This window comes from Bubalus kerabau, chromosome 4, assembly GCF_029407905.1.
Source record: "Bubalus kerabau isolate K-KA32 ecotype Philippines breed swamp buffalo chromosome 4, PCC_UOA_SB_1v2, whole genome shotgun sequence".
NCBI lineage: Eukaryota > Metazoa > Chordata > Mammalia > Artiodactyla > Bovidae > Bubalus > Bubalus kerabau.
The window spans coordinates 12,555,731-12,575,515 of NC_073627.1; the positions used below are offsets into that span (position 1 = coordinate 12,555,731).

Genomic DNA, 19,785 nt, shown 5'->3' on the forward strand with positions numbered 1-19,785 from the left:
CAGCCTTTCGTGGCCAGTTTGTGTGTGATGCTGCCCCAGTCTGGCCACCCAGAGCCCCAACTGCCACACTAGGTGGGCTCAAGTTGGGGCAGAAGCTGTGTAGTTAGAACGTGGACAAGTCCCTTTATTTTTCCTGAGCTCTTTCTCCTTTTAATTTGAAGAGAAAAGCTGTCATCAACAAAATGGCTTTAGTGCTGCCAGCCGAGAGTTCCTCGCCTCTTGTGCCCCCCACTGGCAGCTCCACCCTGACTCAGCCGCTCACGGGCTCCTCTGCTGTCAGGGCCCCTGTGGGTGAGCCCATTGGTAATGCTTCGTGGGTCCCTGTCTGCTCTCTCTCCAGGCAAGCCTGGGACCTGGCCGTGGACATCTGTCTCTCCCAGCTGCCGACCATCATCGAAGAAGGCACAGCGTTTCGGGTGAGTCCCATTTCCCCCCCTACCCAGGGCATCCTGCTTGGTCCCTGCAGCTGTTTCTCTTCCAGCAAAGTTGGAAGAATTCTGCAGCAACATCCCGTCTGCCCCCCGCTGGGTTCTCCACCAGCGTTTGCAGTGCCCACTCCAGCAGCTCCCGCACCTCCACCCACCTTTCCTTTAATGCACTTGGAGGAAGCCAAAACTGGCCTTGCATCTTGAACCCAGAAGTGGGAGCTGGCAGGACCTTCACGTGTCTCCCACCCATGTATTTGATGTTGCCAGGGGACCCTAATCCCTGAGGCAGTGACAAGTCCCCATAGGGAACAGTCCTGGACTCCTGCCCCTCACGAGCTCCACCTACACAGGGACAGGGCCTGTTAACACATGCACACGTGTTTGGGAACCTCGTTCGACTCGTGCTTTTTTGTGCTCTGTGCCTGATTTTCCTTTTACCGTCAGGGGGTGGGAGCTGCACACTCTCGGGTAATAAAGTCCCACTGTTCCATGTCCTCACCCCTCCTTCCAGTGCCAAGCCTCCTTTCAAGGGTCTTCAGCCTCATTTCCCATCTCCTGGATTCAGGATTCTGCCTCTGGGAGCAAAGTCACCAAACTGTGATGGGGAGGGATTCCTGACAGAGCCACATGCTGGCTGTTTTATTTAGTTTCCATTCTTTTAAAAGCATAACATACACAGAGAAGACTGCAGGCATCGTACTGTGCAGCTTGATGAATTTACAAGTTGAGTGCAGTCACATAACCAGCACCCAAGTCATAACATCAGCAGCCCCCTGAGGCCCCACTCTGGCCACTGCTTTCCCCGGGGCACGTGCTGCCCTGTCCGGTTTGTATTTTGGTAAATAGAATCCTTGTGTCTGGCTGCTTTCACTCAACACTATTCAATCTGTGCACTCGTAGCTCATTCCTGTTATAGCCCTGAAACCTCAAAGCTCACGGTCCATCCTGTGGACCTCACAAATTGTCCTGACTACTGCCCAACCAAGATACTGGTGCCTGAGGCAGAAAAAGAAATCAGTCATGTTGGGCCTGTCTTTATATGAAATTTTGATATTTTTTTCATAATGGACTTTTACCTTTGTTTTTATTTTCTTAAATACTGCTTTAAATTCCTTTTTTTTTTAGCCTCAATCACTGTGTTTTTGGTGTCCCCTTAAGTTTGGCCTAGGTGGGTGGGCAGGTGAGGCCAGGCGCTGTTAATCCCTTGTGCTTGGGTACATTAGTGTCAGGTATGCACTTGAGGAATGAGATTTCTGGTTTCCAGTTGTGCATATTTTTAGTTTCAGTAGGAAAACTGCTGGATAGTTTTCCAAAGTGGTTGTGAGTCAATTTTCAGTCCTTCCCACGATATATGAGAGTTTGAGTTGTTTCATATCCTTGTCAATGCGTGATGTTTTCCACCTTTTTTTTTTTTCCTTCTGGCTTTTCTGGTTCCATATGTAATGGTGTTTCATTGAGATTTTATCTTGCATTTCCCTCATGGTTAATAGTATTGAGCCCTGTTTCATATTTTTGTTGGCTATTTGAATATCCTCTTTTATAAGTTGCCTGTTCAAGACTTTTGATCATTTTTCTTTTGCATTATGTTTCTTATCAGTTTGTAGTGGTTCTGTTTATACGCTGAATACAAATCCTTTGTCACACATTGTGAATGCTGGTGGTGGTTTAGTTGCTAAGTCTGGTCCGACTCTTGCAACTCCATGGATTGTAGCCTGCCAGGCTCCTCTGTCCATGGAATTCTCCAGGCAAGAACACTGGGGTGGGTTGCCATGTCCTTCTCCACTGGACATTCCTGACCCATGGGTTGAATCCACGTCTCTCTTGTCTCCTGCACTGCAGGCAGATTCTTTATCAGCTGAGCCACCAGGGAGGCCCGACACACATTGTGTATACCTTTTTTCATTCTGTAGATTTCATTTTCACTTGTTTGATGTTTTTACTTGGTGAACAGAAGGTTCTTGTTTTACCATACCCAGCTTACCAATGTTTTTCTTTTATGGTTAGGACTTGTACCCATGTAAGAAATCTTACTTATTATGAGACAGCCAACATCAGTGTGTTTGGACCAGGGTCAGCAGGTGAGAAGAGCAAGAGTGTGTTGATATGAAGTAATTATCTTCCGTCCCCAAGGTGACAGCACAAGACAGGGTGGACTAGCCCTCGGGGTCAGGTGTGGCTCCTTGTGCCCAGAGATGGCCTTTCTGTTCTCAGTCCATCACGTCTGGTACCTGTTTTCAGACCCGTTCCAACCCATCTAACACATGGGCTGACCACCTGTGTCGGAGTCATCCCCCTGAGGCCCAGGCCACGTGGTCACGTGACTCAGAGCCTCTACCCACAAGCTGTGAGTTCTGCTCCAGAACACTCATCCCGGGCTCTGCGTCTTCCCCTCAAGAATCCACACAGTAGCTCTGACACACTGGGAGGTAGTCTTGAAGATTTGGCCCAAAACATTAGCTCTCGGTGAATCATCTCAGACAGTCACAGGGCAGCTCTCGAGCTGTTCTGTGAAGTGTTACTTAAAATGCTGAGCCACGCTTATGCTAGGGACTGAGCTGGTTTGTCACCATCTCCGCAGCTTTAAAAAGCATGACAAACCTCACAGCACACTTCGACGAGAAGGGCTTTTCCCTCTTTGTCAGCTTTAGGTGAAAAGATCAGGAGTGTTTGTCTGTCTTTGGGGACAGAGCAGCTTCTGCAGCAGTGAACCACATGTTTGTATCCACAAGGTAAAACCAAAGTGCAGGAAAGGGGGAGAGGTGGAATTACCTGAGTTTCCCAACTCCCCTTCCCAGACTGAAGGTCCCCCTCACTCAGTACAGCTGGGGAGGGGGCACCTAACAGGACTATTATTTTTAAACCAATCTGTGAATACCTCACACTTAACAGGAATATCACTTTGGGAGCTCCATTCCAATCCCCCGGTTGCCCTCCAAATTTGAGTAACTTCATGTATCCTGACTTTGCAAGAACATGAATTCCTGAGTGTGAAATTTCTCTGCCCAATTCTCACACGACATTGACTTCTTTACAAGGGGCACCACGGCTCTGAGCCCCAGGCCCCTCTGCAGAGGGCATGGCAGGAACGCCCCAGTCTGGCTCCCAGCCTCACTGAGCCCACCTCACCACTTGGAGTCCTCTACGAGCACATGTCCACATGTGCCAGAACCTGGGGTCAGAGCCCGCATCCCTGCCTTCCCATCCACCCTTCCTCTCCCGCTGGGGAACAGTGTGGGCAGAGTGGGTGGGAGGCAGAGATTTGAAATTCTGTTTGGGGCTCACAGACAACAGAGCTGCATATTAAGTGGGGATGACCGTGTAATACAGAAAACCCAGCAGTCCTACCGCTTGGCCTCTTGGTTCTCAGAGACCTTCCGAGGGCCTAGGCCCCCTCCTACCTGAGCCGCTAATCTGAGGCTTCCCTGGTCCCTGTCATCACCACCAAAGTCATCCCCTCCGCAGGGCTTTCGAGAGGACAAGCCACCCTCCGCACCCCAGTTGCCAGGCTGGGGAAGCCCACTGTAACCTGCTTTCGTCACTGCCCTCCAGGATCCTTAGACGCTGCCTAGTAGCTGCCCAGATGTGTCTCCTTCATTCCTTCCTGTCCCCTCTCTGCCCTCCGTCCACGGCACCTGCTCCCTTTCCTACCTCGCTGAGAAACAGGAGCAATAGAGGGAGCCTCTGAGTCCCTCCATGCCCACTTCATCCCTGCATCCCCTCCTATCTGTGTCCCGTTCCCAGCTCCCGGAGGGCTCCTGCTCCCTGGTGCCTACCTGCCAGGGCTCTCGCCCATCACCTTCTCCTCCATCAGCAATTCCCCCTCTTACAAATATGCCCTTTTCTCCCACCTTTAGAAAGAAATGCCTGGTCACATGATCCTATCTGATCCCTTCCCCTTTGCAGCCAGATTCCTGCAAAAAACTATTCTTGAGTCTCTAAATCATCTTCCCTTCTGTTTGAACCTAGTCCAGTTGTGCTTCTGCCCACTACCACGGCCCCCCAGAACATTCTTAGTAGTCAGTCTCCAGGGCCCTCATGTCATGGTCAGCCCTGGACCTTGGTCCTGCCTGACCCTCCACATCATGACATGATGGTGCCAACCACAGCCTTCAGCTAAATCACTCTTCCCTGGCATCCTGGCTGCTGCCTGCTCCTGCTCCCTCTACTGGCCTTGCCCTAGTGTCTCCACCTCCTTGGCCTCTTGCTCTTGGGGTGCTCCAGGGCTCAGCCCGGGGTCCCCACTCTTTTCTCACGTTATAAACGAGATCTGTCTCTCCAACCCAGACCCGTCTCCTGAACTGCAGGCTCATGAAGGCCATTCTCCCCCTCCCACCCCACCCCCCTGATGTCTCACTTGGGTGTCCAGGAGGCGCCTTAAACACAATGCATCTAGGTTGAGTTCTCCATGTGCTTCTCCGAAACATGCTTCTTTCGGTCTTCCCACTTCAGGTCACAGGACCCCATTTCCTGTTTAGACCTGCAGTGGTGGTGGTTTAGTCACCAAGTCACCTCAGGTCATGGGACCCCAGTTCCTGGTGTTTAGACTTGAGGTGGTGGTGGTTTAGTCGCTAAGTTGTCTCTAACTCTTGCCACTCCGTGGACTGTACCCTACCAGGCTCCTCTGCCCATGGGATTTCCCAGGCAAGAATGCTGGAGTGGGTTGCCATTTCCTTCTCCAGGGGAGCTTGCCCACCCAGGGGAACTCAGATCTCCTGCACTGCAGGGGAATTCTTTACCAACTGAGCCACCAGGGGAGACTGTTTAAGCCTGAGCCCCAGCGTTAACCTTACCACAACCCTTCTCTTATCCACACCCAGTCTGTCCATGAGTCCTCTGACTCTGCTGTATGAAACATCCCAGCCTGACTACATCTCACTGCTTCCTCTGCCATGGCCTGGCTCTGTGGACTTTCGCCTAAGTGGTAGCCGAGCGGAGTTGGGGCCTCACAAAGACACATGACTGAGTTGATGGTGGGGGTATGTTTAGGCAGAGCCGGGTGAAGAAGGGAGTCCCTGACTAACCCATCTTGCTTGTCCCACAGCACAGCCCCTTCTTTGCTGAGCAGCTGACCGCCTTCCAGGTGTGGCTCACCATGGGCGTGGAGAACAGGAACCCACCTGAGCAGCTTCCTATTGTCTTACAGGTGAGTATCTGCAGGTGGACCAGATTGGCCCAGGGAGGGAGCCAGAGAACCCCGCAGCCTCCCAGTGAGGGGACTGGTTTATTGGGGCTGAGTGTATGAGTGTGCATGACAGCCCCCATGCTTTGTCGCTGATGAGTCCTTGCTCCTCCATGGCTCCCCTGGCGAAATCACTGCCCCCTCCCTCAATTAAACACTGATCTGGGTCGTCAGCCGCTCTCTCGTCTGCCCCCAGAGCTGCTGTCAGTGCGCTCTGCTCCAGCACTGTTCGTGGTGTCAGCACCCCTTCTCTTTGGAAGGATGTGAGATGCAAATCAGCCGCAGAGAAAAGGGGAGAGACTGAGCCGATTACACACACAGGCAGTCAGCACCTGTGCGTTGATCATTTCAGGGGGGCTGTGCCTGGGGGTGCTATGGGCTGTCAAGTTCAGTCACCACGTACCTTGTGTGTATTCTTGCGGCAGTTGGTGCCCCACGAATGGTTTGGGAGGTCAGTTCTGTGGGTCTCACCCAGCTAAGTTTTGGGTTACTGAGATGGCAAAATACCAAAGTTCATCACACGTAGGAGTTTTCACAGAACTTTTGTTTCAGTTACTGTGTATTTATGGGGCAGGTGTAGGGACCAGACTGTGATGTAAGGAGGGCTGTTTTACTCTTAGATAGTGTCAAATGAGATTTAAAACCACTGTCAGTATAGACACCAAGGCCTGATAATTCACTTTAGGCCCTGGAAAAAGTTGTGTACAGTGGGGATGGGGCAGTTGAACCTTGGGTAAGAACTGTGGGCAGTTGTGGGAGGGGCCAGGCCGCAGCAGAGAGGGGTGGGCATTTACATCTGCACGCAGTTAGGAAGCAGGGTCTTAAATTCTGAGAGCTGGCTGGGAGGACCATCACCTCCTCCCCCAGAAAGCTGCTTAGGTTGCTTTGCCTAATCATCCACCTGCCTGAGGACAAGGCCTTGCCCCTCCTCCCCGCCAGGAGGGCTCCACTTTCTCACCAGGCCGCTGAGCACATCACACAGAAGCCCTATCTGTCTTCACTGGCCCAGGCGTGTGTTCTGAGCTGACCTTTGGCCCACGTGGAGTGTGGCGGCCCCCCTCCCCACATGGTCTGCTCTCCCACTCTGTGCCTACTGCATGGTGGCCTGCGAAAGTGGTCTGCCTGCAACAGAACTGACATCTCAGCGGACTCAGGACTGTGTGCAGGACCCAGACAGCAAGCAGTGAGAGCAGGGTGTACAGTTGTGGAACGCCAGCACACAGCCAGTCCTCGTGGCGTGATAATCGGCTGGGGCAGGCTGTTGGCCAGGATCCTTCCCTGGAGATATTTTGGTGCTTTTAATGTATTATGGCTGCTGCTTTTCTGACATTATGAAAAGAATGCAGAAATTATTGGTATTCCTCATGTGTGCTTCTAGATTAGTTTAAGACTATCCTGAGTTCGCAGGGTGAGCTATCAACAGATTTTCAAAACGAAACCAAAAAAAGCAACAATAACAACACAACAAAGAACACTGTCCATTTGGCAGAGCCCACGAGTTCTCATCAAGTAGAAGGCCAACGGGCAGGGCTTTGGGGTGGCAGTGGCTGATTGGGTGTGCTGAGCTCCCCAGCAACTAGGGTCCCCCAAATTTTCATAAGCGGAGACTGTGGCCAGCCTCCACTGACCTTCCCATTACTTCAGTAATGGGATGGATAAAACCTTTCCAAGCAGGGGCACAATGCCCAGCACTCTGCAACCAGCCAGCAAACAACCTTGTTGTAAGCGGCCCCCCCGTTGACTTTTTCTTTAATGTCCCATTTACAACCCACATCCCCCCAGGAAAAGAGAAGACCCAACTTGCTAATGCCAAAATGAGGGAATAACTGAAAGAAAAGGGGCATCCTATGTGCAATCTTTCCATCAAACTTAAATCATAGTTTCCTCATCATTCTGGGGGTTCTGTCTGGGCTATGCCCCGCCTGGATCAGTGCAGGAACCTTGACTTAACAAGAAAACCCAACACAGTGCAAAGGAGCCCTCGCTTCATTTGGGGCGGCCTGTGGTATCCGCTTCGTTCTCTTTAATTCAGTTATTTTGCCAGAACCCGGGCCCCATCATCTATCACTTATCCCCAGAACCTTGGCAATTCAGAAATGTTGCTGAAAAGAAAGAAAATTTTATTTTGTTTTATTTGTTTTTAATCCACCTTTCCTCCAGATAATTATCTAGTCATCTCAACATAATTTATTAGGTAATTTTGGTATTTCCCTAATGATTTGAAACACTGTCAGCACATCCTGTACATGTATGTACTTATTTCAACATTTTGAGAGAGAATTTTAATACAGAGACATCACAGCTTTTCCAGTCCCTGCTACTTTTTCCACTACCAGCAAGCATTTTGTCCACCCGGAAATTCAGAGGCATTCACTGAGGACCATCGGAGTAAAATAACTGTCCCCTAGGGCAGTGGATCTGCAAGCCCTTGTGTAGATGTAAGCATGAATCTACACTTTTCCTGACCAGCCCTGACATCCTTTTTCACCTTTTAAAAATATAAATCAAAAAGGATGGAAAGGAAGATTCTCGAGCCCTGCAGCACCGCAAGGCCTGGCCCTGTGGTCTCATGGTCTGACAGCCCTGCCTGGACTCAACATTACTGTCTGCCCTCCCTGGTGGCCCGTGTACAAACAAGAGTAGGAAGAATCAGTGTCATGGAAAAGAGAGGAAAGAGGAATTTTACAAGATTCCATGTTAGGACCTTTCCACAAAGTCAGTATGGGCATTTCATTAGGAAACCCTCTTGGCTTTCATGGCATCATCTACAAAGAGAATTTTTGGTCTGAAAGTACAGCATTATTATTGGATGGCAGCAGGATAGTAAGTGGACTGTTATTACTACACATATTACCTACATTGGTGGCTCCAGGATCTCTGATCATCAGATTCCCAGGTGCACCAGGCCAGAACTAGAGCTTGAAAATCTGGATTTTCATAACCGGCTTGAGCCAGTGGTCCCAGCCCAGAAGCCTGAGTGTGCCTTTTGTGTACAAGGTGCATGAAAAGTAGTTGCCCTAGCAGCTGTTTCAGTTTCAGTGTTGATGTCACCACCACTGATCTTTAGTTTGGATTGCCACAGACAGAAAGAAATCCCAGTAACTCATTTAGTTCACTGACATTTATCTCTAATTTCCCCAGGACCTGAAGCACATTGAAACAGGAATTTTTTTTTTTTAAGTGCAAATATAAGCAAAAGCTAGTTCTTTTTTTTAAAAGTAATTTTAATTTATATTGGCCCTCAATTTTGTTTTAAAATGTAAATCAGCGGAAGGAAGGGGTAATGTTTAGAAAAGCCAGTACCCGACATGTTCTCCAGGGCTCGTTATTGGTGCCATTTATTTTCCAACAAAACATCAATACCCACAGCACAAAATCCTGCATTGCTGATGGTCTTTGAGTCTCTGAGACAAGCGAGCTGTCTGTTGGCGCTCTAACGTGCGCTGCATCGCTGTGGACAGCAGAGTCGGAAGAGATGGAGTTGCAGAAGTGACGGTGACGCTTTCCATTTTGCTTTTGCCGTCTGTGAATAAGGCGTTGTGATGCAGAGTTTTTACTGCTGGTTAGTGCACATGAGAAATAAGCAGTACAGACTACCCATGCGTTAGGTTTCTTGGCCCACATTGCCATTTCTTCCACTGCAAATTGCTGTGCTATTTACTTGAAAACCCAGAGCTTTATTCAAGTTGACAGCGTTTTAAATAACAAAGAGAATCAGAAAACAGAATCTTTACAAGTGCTAGATGTGTCTCATGTCTTTGATTTTTGATGAATTACACCTTATTTCACAAACCTAATAAATGAAAGGTTCTGCTTGCCCTAGAAACTTGAACCTCTGGTGGTTCCATTTTCTTTAAAAAACAAAAGAGGGAATGCCCTGGCGCTCTAAGGGTTGGCACTTGGCGCTTTCACTGCCAGAGCCCATGTTCAGTCTCTGGTCGGGGAACTAAGGTCCCATAAGCCACCCAGCACAGTAATAAACAAATAAATAGTCAATCAAATCTCTTCTGAGAGGTGGAGCCATCCTGTGCTGAACGTAACAGTCATCACGCTGTAACATCACAGAAACGGTAACAATCATCACACCAGACAGGCTGCATCTCATTTAATTCTAGAAATTACATGTTATCATCTCCATTCTTCTCGATGATGAAACAAAAGTGTCCAAAGGTAGTGGTTTAAGCCACACTGTCAGGAAGTAAAAGAGTCAGGTCAGCTTGACTCCAAATCCCGCACCTTACCACCGTCTAACCTTGCCCTCCACGGCTGCCTTTCTGCCATGGTGGCACATGATAACCCACGAGTTAAACATGCAGAGGGATCAGGTCCTGTTCAGATAGGCCCCTGTGAGCAGCCCCCACATAACCTCTCCCAACAGCTTCTTTATCAGAGAATCTTAACTTCTCCAAACAGTAAATGAACCACTTGAGCATCCATCTCAAAAGAGCAATATGGAAACAGGCTCCAAACCAATGGGAGATGACATTTCAGTGGCTGAACCCAGCCACCTCCACCTCCCTGACCCCTGGGCTGCTGCCAGGTGGACACGCCTGCTCTCAGCTTCCCTGCAGCCATAGGCCACACTCCCATGTAGGGAAGCTCCCAGCATCCCTATCAAAAACCACTCCTCGGGAGCCTTGTGCTGCCGGGACGCCCTCCTCTCTTTCCACTCCCTCCAGCCTCTCTCGCTACCTCCTCTGTCCCCCACCTGCTGACTCTCCTACACCCTCAGCCTCCTCCCACCTGCCCGTGTTTGCCCCTCAGAGGGGCGCCCCTCAAACCACTGCTCTGGTGGCACCATTTCCTCACCCCTGTTCAGTCCCTCCACCACTGGCCACATCCCTGCAGCCAGAGGGTCCACTTCCTGAGTCCTGCTGCTGATCCTGCCCGCCCCCCTCAGTAGGTACATAGTTCAAACCTCCTGTCCCCTCTCCTGCCTCCTGTCCTGTCCCTCACCAGTTCCTTCACCTAGCTTCCCCCTTGGCAGACCGCCCCAGGCTGGCCGGCCTATCCTGCCCTGTCTTTTCTCTTGCCTCATTCCAAACCTTATCTTCCAGCAGCTCCTTTCTCTCACCCACCTTCGCCCTCCACCAGCAGGCTCTGGGTCATGCCTGCCGGCTGTCTTGGAATCTATTTCTCCCCATCAGTCTTGGCTGCGGTCAAGTCCACCCATCCTACCCTTCCAGTCAGCCTCCTGCCAGCCTGTTGTCCACAGCGAGCACAGTGGGCGGGCCCCTCTGCTGCTCTTCTGAAGAAAAGCTGAAGCCCTTAGCTTGGTCTGCAGGTCCAGCCGGCTCTGAAGCCTCCCTGTCAGCCTGCCTGCCTGCCTCCCTCAGACACCCTGCTTCCCCTCAGACACTCTGCTTCGCCAGCCCCTCTGCCTGAAGCCCAGGAACCCCACGCTTCGCCCCCTGGGAGGGAAAGCCTTCAGACCCCGAGTAGGGAGCGGCCGCCCCCGGTCATCTGTTCACCATCACAGTGGTTATTGCGGTGTGGATGTGGAATGTCTGTCTCTGGGCCCCTCCTGTGACAGGAAGGCTCCTGCTGTTCCCAGTCACCCCCAGCACCGTGTCTGCACACAGTAGGTGCCCCATACCCACTTTGGATGGCTGGGAACACAGTAGGTGCCCCATACCTGATGGCTGGGAACAGCGGTGGGCAGAAGGGCTCTACATCACAGGACTCTGTACACATAATCCACATGTTAACACCATGAGAGAAGTCAATATAAATGACTCCATTAAAGCTCAAAACTTTGATATACCACAGGAAAAAAGAAAAACGTGGCCGAGGTTGCTCTCTTTCATTTAAAAAGAATCCTTTCATATGAAAAAGAAAAAAGTAAAACATTTAAGTAGGAAAATAAGGACATGCCTGGCTGGTTTACTAGAGAAATAGCCAATTAATCTATGAAAAAATATTCATCCTCACTTATAATCAAGGAAATTCAAATTAAAAGAGCATTTTATTATTAACTGTCATGTTGGCAAATAGTGTAACATGGGCTAATATTTTCCTGGGAGCTTTTAATTTGATATTTAATAAATCCCTCATGGTTGAGTCTTGTGTTATGAATTAGGAAATTAAAGTTCAGAGAAGTTACGTGCCCAAGCCTGCGCAACCTGTGAGTACCAGAGCAAATATGTCCTGCTGCCTGGTAACCAGCTGAGGCTTGGCAGGTGGGCAGGTGGGCAAGTTTGTTCAGCTGGAGGGTAGTCTGGTGATGTAAATGTGGGTGCTCTGACCCTCTAATTTTACTTCTCAGGTTTATCCTAGGAGGAAGGGGGGGAGGAAACCATATAAATGTGCAGAGATGTACCTGTTAGTATTTTTATCATAGCATTTTTACAGTAACAAAAATGTATTAATAATTTAAAAATCTAGCAACAGGGAGATTGTTTAAATGAATTATGCACATTTACAGAAATGCACTTCTATACTGCCATTGACAGTGATATGATCAAACATATCTAGGGTTGTGGAGTAAGACTGACAGTGTATCATTTACTCATCAAGGAGATGAGAAATACAATAGTATCATTGAATTTAGAACAAACAGGACATTATACCTAGAGAACAGCATCTAGGAGTGAACGGACCAGTGTTATCAGTGAATATTTTCTTAAACACCATTAGAAAGTGTCTGTTCTAATAGTTCCTACAGTGCGCACATCATTTACGCGCATTACGCTCCAGAGCCGGCTGGACCTGCAGACCAAGCTAAGGGCTTCAGCTTTTCTTCAGAAGAGCAGCAGAGGGGCCCGCCCACTGTGCTCGCTGTGGGCAACAGGCTGGCAGGAGGCTGACTGGAAGGGTAGGATGAATGGACTTGACCGCGGCCAAGAAATGCGCAGCCAAGAAATGGAGTGTTCCCAGCCTGTGTAAGGTGTGAGCCATGGAGAAAGGGGCTCCCGCCGACCCGGGTAAACAGCTCCTGGGGATGCTCACCCAGGGTCATTTGGGGCACCTTGCAGTGACGCTGCCTCTTCTCCCTTCCAGGTGCTGCTGAGCCAAGTGCACCGGCTGAGAGCCCTGGACTTGCTGGGAAGATTTCTGGACCTGGGCCCCTGGGCAGTGAGCCTGGTGCGTGCTTCCTGCATCAGCAGGGGAGGAGTCGAAGGGGCACCAACTGAGAAATCAAGGGTCCTTGGCCATGCAGCCAAGCGTGACTGTGGGGGTGGCCATTAAACCCACAAGGCCCCCATGGACCTCTCTTTGCACCTTCATTGTCATGTTGTGGGGGGCCCTTTCCCATCCACTGTTAGGCGTCACCTTTGTGGGACAGAAGGTGTCGTTTAAGAACATTCTCTAGGGAGGGGCTCGCCCCTGTCACACCAGGAAGCTGGCAGTCTCTGAGCTGGGGGCCACAGGTGGTGCCTGTTCTCCTGGAAGCAGCCTGTGAAGCCTCACTCACTGTCCTTTCCCTCTGGTTTTAGGCACAACTCTGAAGCACTTTACAATCATTCATTCTACGGAGAAGTAGAAACAAAACACTGAAAAAAATAGAGTCAAAAGTGACCCATTTTTCCACCACACATATCACCAGGGAAAGAGATCAAGAGGGACCTAGAGATAAGAGGGGATTCAGGAGACCCACCGCCAGCTGCAGAGTGTGGACCTTATGGGGCTCTGTTTGCAAATGAAAGTTTGAAAGTTTGAATTTGAAAAATTAAAATTCAAGAAACAGAAAGTTTACATGAATTGAATGTTTTATATTATTAAAAAATAATTGTAACTTCATTTTCTAGGTGTGGTAATGGTATGTGGTCATATTTTCATAAAGGAGACTTTATTTTTTAGAGAGAAACACTTAAGTGTTTACAAATCACACTGTGTGATACCTAAGGGGGGGCTTCAGAACATTCAGGAGAGGACAGTGGGTGGGGCCAGCCAGGATGCTGCACCCTGTGGTTTGACAGCATTGAAGCCGGGTGAAGGGCACATGAGAGCTCGGCATGTTGTTTTACTTCCAGTGATGTACGTAAGTTGTTTCATTATATACTGTCAACCAAGAGTGATAATTGATAGTTCAGCGAGAAGGAAAAGAGGGAAAACTTAAAAGTTAGGAAGACTGCACGAGCTCTCCTCACTGGCCCACTTCCACCCCCAGGAGCCAGCAGGGAGGCCATGTGTGACTCAACATGGGTAGACTGGGGTGGAGGCCTGGCGTGTCTCTTACCTTGTGGTCTGCATGTACTGGTGCAGCCCAAGCAGGCAGGCCTGGGTCACTTCCAGGAGAAGAACCGGAGGTCAGGGAGGACAGCCCTGCCCCTCGCAGTTCTCTGTCCATGCTGAGGGCGCCACGTGCTTTGCTCCCTCCAGCATGGGGCTCACATGCTCTCTTTCACAGGCGCTGTCTGTGGGCATCTTCCCCTACGTGCTAAAGCTGCTCCAGAGCTCAGCCAGGGAGCTGCGGCCTCTCCTTGTCTTCATCTGGGCCAAGATCCTCGCTGTGGACAGTGTGAGTGATATCTGTGTGCCCCCACTGCCACAGGAGAGCTGCTGAGAGCAGGTCGGGGGGCCTGGCACTGCTATCCACGCTCCCTCCTCCTGGCCTCATGCCTTCCATGGCCTCTCTCCCTCCCAGGAAAGGCATTGCTTCCCCTTGGCCCAGTCGTGGTCTGTCACACTGGCCCTCAGCTCACCTGTTGTCTCTGTGCACTGCCCCTTCCCAACCCATAACCACCCCTCCAGCCAGTGACCCTGCCCGATTCCTTGTTGACTGGTCTCCCCAACCAACTGATGCTTTTCCTTCCCCTGCCCTGACCCTAGCAACAGTCCTGTGGAGGCCCCAGCTGTCACCTGTAAGGCTCGGGCCATAGCGCTAGTCACTTCTCAGCCGTGACCGCCCAGCCCACGTCTCCAGCTCTACTCCCAGCAAGCACCTTCCCACCCCTGTCCTCATGCCTGCGGGCCTGCAGTGACATGTCTGCTGCTGAAGTCCTTGGCAGGGCCTTGTACTCAGAATCGTGCTGAAGGCCAAAGATATTGCAAAACTCAGCTGTCCCTGCCCTCAACACTGTCCACTGGGGACCAAATCCTCTGCTGTGAATACACACACCTGCCTATCACAAGGGTGACTTTTCAAAAAGTGGGGAAATCTTATGGGCAGGGCTGCATTTGTGTGCCTCAGTGTCACGGAGATTATAATGTTAACCCAGGTGGGAGGGGGCCACTGGCTCGGCTGCTACATGAATTCACATCCAGAGGGAGTGGGGGTGGCCATGTAGGTGAGAACCAGTGGTCAGGAAGAGCCAGGGCAGGGATGCCAAGGTGACAGTAGGGCCAGGTGGGTTCTCGAGTCTGAACCTGTGTGGCAGGAGGGCTGGTCATGTGACAGTGGTGCCGGGGGTGGGGTGCGGTGCAGGGAGCATCCCCGGGACCACTGGTGATGCAGCCTGTTCCCACTGATTTCTTAAGCCAGCCATTTTCACCTCCCCCAGCCATCACATGTGTCTCTGTAAAGTTGTGGTAATAACGCTTCCTACAGTATGGTTGCAGAGATCAGGACCACAGTGTGTGTGTAATTTACACAGTGTGTAAAGCAGTTTTAGAAATTTTAGGTGAAGGGAGTAGTGATAAAACCTCATTTCTACCCAGCCTGCCTCTGCTATACTAAAGCCTTTTGTTGCCGATCTGAAAGCCTGGCCTTGGGGCTCAGGAAACTGTATCATTTGGTCACTTCTACTTTGCCCTTCATCAAATTTAACTGAAGAGCCAAGCTACCACATAAAGAAGATGCTTTTCTGGGGAAGTTATTTTAGAACCTTGTTTCTCTCCCACTTCAATACCTTTGTCATCTATATCATGTGTTGAGAAGTTCACTGGCACTGTTCTTGCCATTAGGGACCATGTGCAAAGGTTCTGGATGCATCAAAGGACGAGACTACCATGACATGAAGCCCAGTGTGGGGAGAGGAACAGAAAAGATGTCCCCTTCTCCCCGAGCCCATAAGGGTGATGGTCGGCCACCTGAACCTGCTCCTTGGGGCCACCAGTGCTCCAGAACATGTTCAGTCAACTGCAGTTCGTACTCATCAGGATTTTAGTAGCTTTTAACACCTGGAAATAGGGAGTATCTTTATTTTTAGTCTTCAGAGTGTCTATTTCTGCTTTAATCTTTTTTCTTTATATGAAAGTAGATGACCCTTCACAACTGCACTTTGCTGCTGAATTCTCATGGAATTTGCAGTTGGTCATCTTATTTCAGAACAAGGAATCTGGTTTGAAACTGCCTCTTGGTCACATTTGTCTCCAGGGGCCTGGTTGTCTTTGGAGCCGAACATGGGAGAGCTCCTCGAAAGCACAGATGCTGCAGTGCTCTAAGGCTGTCTCGGTGCTTACGTTCATGTCTGCTCGATGCTGGAGGAATTACACGTTTAATAATGGTTGAGGAGCTGTTTCCAGGCCCAGCTTTAAATGCCCTAGCCTGCAGTGTTCTTGTAAATGCCTGCAGGTGCTGGGACCGTCCTGTGGCTTAGCGCCTTAACCAGCTTGTTGCACCTGTTTATGTAAAGGCAGTCATCCCACTAGGAGACGTTTTTAACATTTCCAGTTGAGACTGAGTGTCGTTTACTTTTCATGATCACCCTGGTCCGAGTTTCTGAGAGATTAAAGTTCCATGTGTTTCTGGGAATTTGCTTCTCCCTTCAAAAGCTGGCATCTGGCCTCCGAGTACTCACATGTTGTGTGCCTCCCGCAAAGCTCAGAGCTCTTGGAGTGAGCCGTTGACATGGCCACCATGAGTGAGGGTCAGAAGACAAGTTGTTTGTGACAGAGATGCCCACCTTGGGGTGAATGAATCTGTACAGAGGCACGGGCGAGGTGTCCCAGCACCCCAGCACTCTCAGCTGTCCCTGTGCTGAGGAGCTGCCCACCCTCAGGGCTCTTCCCCAAGAGTTGAGAAGGTGTGGGCCCCACTCTGGCTGCATTCCCAGCTGAGGGGTGAGTCTGTGACCTCCGCTCACCCCACAAGCATATGTTGAGCACATACTACATGCCATTGTGTGAGGGGCTCCTAAAGGATTCAGGAAGCAGGAATTACCTCAGCCTTAGAGAAAGTAGGCTCAGTCTGGGAAGAAGGAAGGAGGGGAATTCCAGGCTCTGAAGGACCATGTGCCATTTGACTGAAGTGGGCAGTGTACCCTGTGGGGGCACCAATGTGCAAGCGTGTCTCCGGACAAGGAAATCTATTAATAGCACATTAGGAAAGCCCTTTCCTGTGGTCTCAGTGCCCTGATTATCTCCAAGGAATCTGGTCCCAGAGGCATGTGCTTAGTTGTGTCCATTGCGACCCTGTGAACTGTAGCCCACCAGGCTCCTCTGTCCATGGGATTTTTTCAGGCAGGAATACTGAAGTGGGTTGCCATTTCCTCCTCCAGGGGATCTTCCCAGGGGTCGAACCCATAACCTCTGTGTCTTCTGCATTGCAGACAGATTCTTTACCCCTGAGCCATCGGGAAGCCCCTGAGGGTCTCTTCCCAAATCACCCATACAACGTGCTACTCTACACTCACTGCTACCATCAAAAATTACCGGATGTGAAGAAGCAGGAAAATATGATCCGTAATGAGAGGGGGAAAAATTGGCCTACCAAAACTTATTCTGAACTCTCACAGATGTTCAAATTAGCAGTCGAGGACATTAAGTCATTAGAAATCTGTTCCACATAAAAAAGCTCCATTGAGACATGGAAGATATTAAAAGGACCCAGCTTAAACTTCTAGAAATGAAAACTCTGATATGTGACATGAAAAGTATGGGATAACAACCAATTAAACATTGCAGAAGAAAAATTAGTGAACTTAAAGGCATGGTAATAAAAACTGTCCAAGATGAAGCACAGTGAGAAAACGTTTTATAAAACTAAAGGCGTATCCTTGAGTTGTGGGACAACTGCAGGTGACTGAATATATGTGTACTGGGAGCCCCTACAGGGGGCTGGCAGAAAAGAAATTTGAAGAAATAATGGCTGAGAAATTTTCAAATTTGATGAAAACTATAAACCTGCAGATCCAGGAAACCCAACAAACCCCAACCACAAGAAACATGAAGAAAACTACACCAAGGCACCTGATAATCAAATTGCTTAAAAAACAACAAATTTAAAATTAAAAAGCAGTCGATAAGAAAGGAAACAGAGAAGCTAAGGATGATAGTGGATCACTTGTCAGAAACTATGACAGCAGGAAAACACTGGGACTGCATCTTTAACGTCCTGGAAGAAAAACTGAACGTAGAGTTCACATTAACCCACTGAAGATAGCTTGGAGGCAAAATAAGGACATTCAAAGACATGTAAAACTGAAAGAATTCATCACTAGTAGATCCACAGTACAAGAAATGTTAGAGAAAGCCATTCAAGTAGAAGGAAAATAATACCAGGAGGAAACATGAATGGACACCAAGGAGTTCAGAGCACCAGAAAAGAGTGCTCCACAGATAAATGTGTGGGTGGTGGTGTTTTTTTTTTTATCCTTGATCAAAAAATAATAACAGTGTACTATGGAGCCTGTAACATATGTAAAATGTATGTTAACAATAGCAAAAAGGTTGGGAGGAGAGAAACTGAGGAAATATCGTTGTTAGGTTCTCATACTTCTTTGAAGTGATAAAATATCATCTGAAGGTGAACTGTGATAAAATGTAGTCCATAAGCCTTGAAGTTATCACTAAATTTTTAAACTATAGCCAGTTAGCCACCAAAGGAGATAAAATGAAATCATAAATATATACAAGTAACATGAAAGAAAAAAGAAAAGGAGGGAAAGAAAACAAAGAATGGATGAGATAAATACCACAAATGTTAACAAGACAATAGATTTAAGCATAACCATATATATATATAAATAATCACAATGTAAATAGTCTAAATACCCAATTATAGGGCAGAGACTGTCAGATTGGATTTTTGAAAATTACATGATCTTAAAAGAAATGTACTTTCAATATAAGATGCAAATAGATTAAAAGCAAAAACATGTGTTACCACTAAACAAAGAAGGTGAGAATGCCCCTATTAATATGTCAAAGTAGGTTTCAGAGCAGAGAATATTACCAGGGACGCAGAGTTGTTTGCTAATGCTAAAGGAGTCCACCCATCACGAGAACAGTAGAGTCTAAATGCTTATTCACCTAATAACAGTATTTCAAAACACATAAACTGAAAACTGGTGGAAGTGTGGGATGGCAGTAAATAATCCATGATTACACCTGGAGGTCCCAGCATTCTCTTCTCAGTAAACGACAGAACAAGTAGAAGTGGAACCAAGGAGGTTCTCTCAAACGCTTGAACGGGGCCATCCACCAGCCGGACAGCGCTTCATATGACTGCAGACCTCTTGTTCCTTCCATGTGCCAGGGGTGTACACCATGATGGACCTTGTCCTGTGTCATCAGATCAGATCAGATCAGATTAGTCACTCAGTCGTGTCCGACTCTTTGCGACCCCATGAATCCCAGCACGCCAGGCCTCCCTGTCCATCACCAACTCCCGGAGTTCACTGAGACACATCCATCAAGTCAGTGATGCCATCCAGCCATCTCATCCTCTGTCATCCCCTTCTCCTCTTGCCCTCAATCCCTCCCAGCATCAGAGTCTTTTCCAATGAGTCAACTCTTCGCATAAGGTGGCCAAAGTACTGGAGTTTCCGCTTTAGCATCATTCCTTCCAAAGAAATCCCAGGGCTGATCTCCTTCAGCATGGACTGGTTGGATCTCCTTGCAGTCCAAGGGACTCTCAAGAGTCTTCTGCAACACCACAGTTCAAAAGCATCAATTCTTCGGCGCTCAGCCTTCTTCACAGTCCAACTCTCACATCCATACATGACCACAGGAAAAACCATAGCCTTGACTAGACGAACCTTTGTTGGCAAAGTAATGTCTCTGCTTTTGAATATGCTATCTAGGTTGGTCATAACTTTCCTTCCAAGGAGTAAGCGTCTTTTGCTTTCATGGCTGCAGTCACCATCTGCAGTGATTTTGGAGCCCAGAAAAATAAAGTCTGACACTGTTTCCACTGTTTCCCCATCTATTTCCCATGAAGTGGTGGGACCGGATGCCATGATCTTCATTTTCTGAATGTTGAGCTTTAAGCCAACTTTTTCACTCTCCACTTTCACTTTCATCAAGAGGCTTTTGAGTTCCTCTTCACTTTCTGCCATAAGGGTGGTGTCATGT

At 48.9% G+C, this 19,785-nt stretch overlaps 1 protein-coding gene across 1 annotated transcript in view; it reads left to right on the plus strand.

Annotated features, from left to right (window-relative positions):
• RPTOR (regulatory associated protein of MTOR complex 1) overlaps window positions 1-19,785 on the plus strand; it is a 329,649-nt gene that overhangs the window by 237,463 nt on the left and 72,401 nt on the right. Inside the window, exons 11-14 of the mRNA XM_055575332.1 lie at window positions 341-416; window positions 5,470-5,571; window positions 12,607-12,690; window positions 13,958-14,068. Of these exons, the coding sequence (XP_055431307.1) occupies window positions 341-416; window positions 5,470-5,571; window positions 12,607-12,690; window positions 13,958-14,068 (373 nt within the window). The remainder of the gene's footprint in view (window positions 1-340; window positions 417-5,469; window positions 5,572-12,606; window positions 12,691-13,957; window positions 14,069-19,785) is intronic.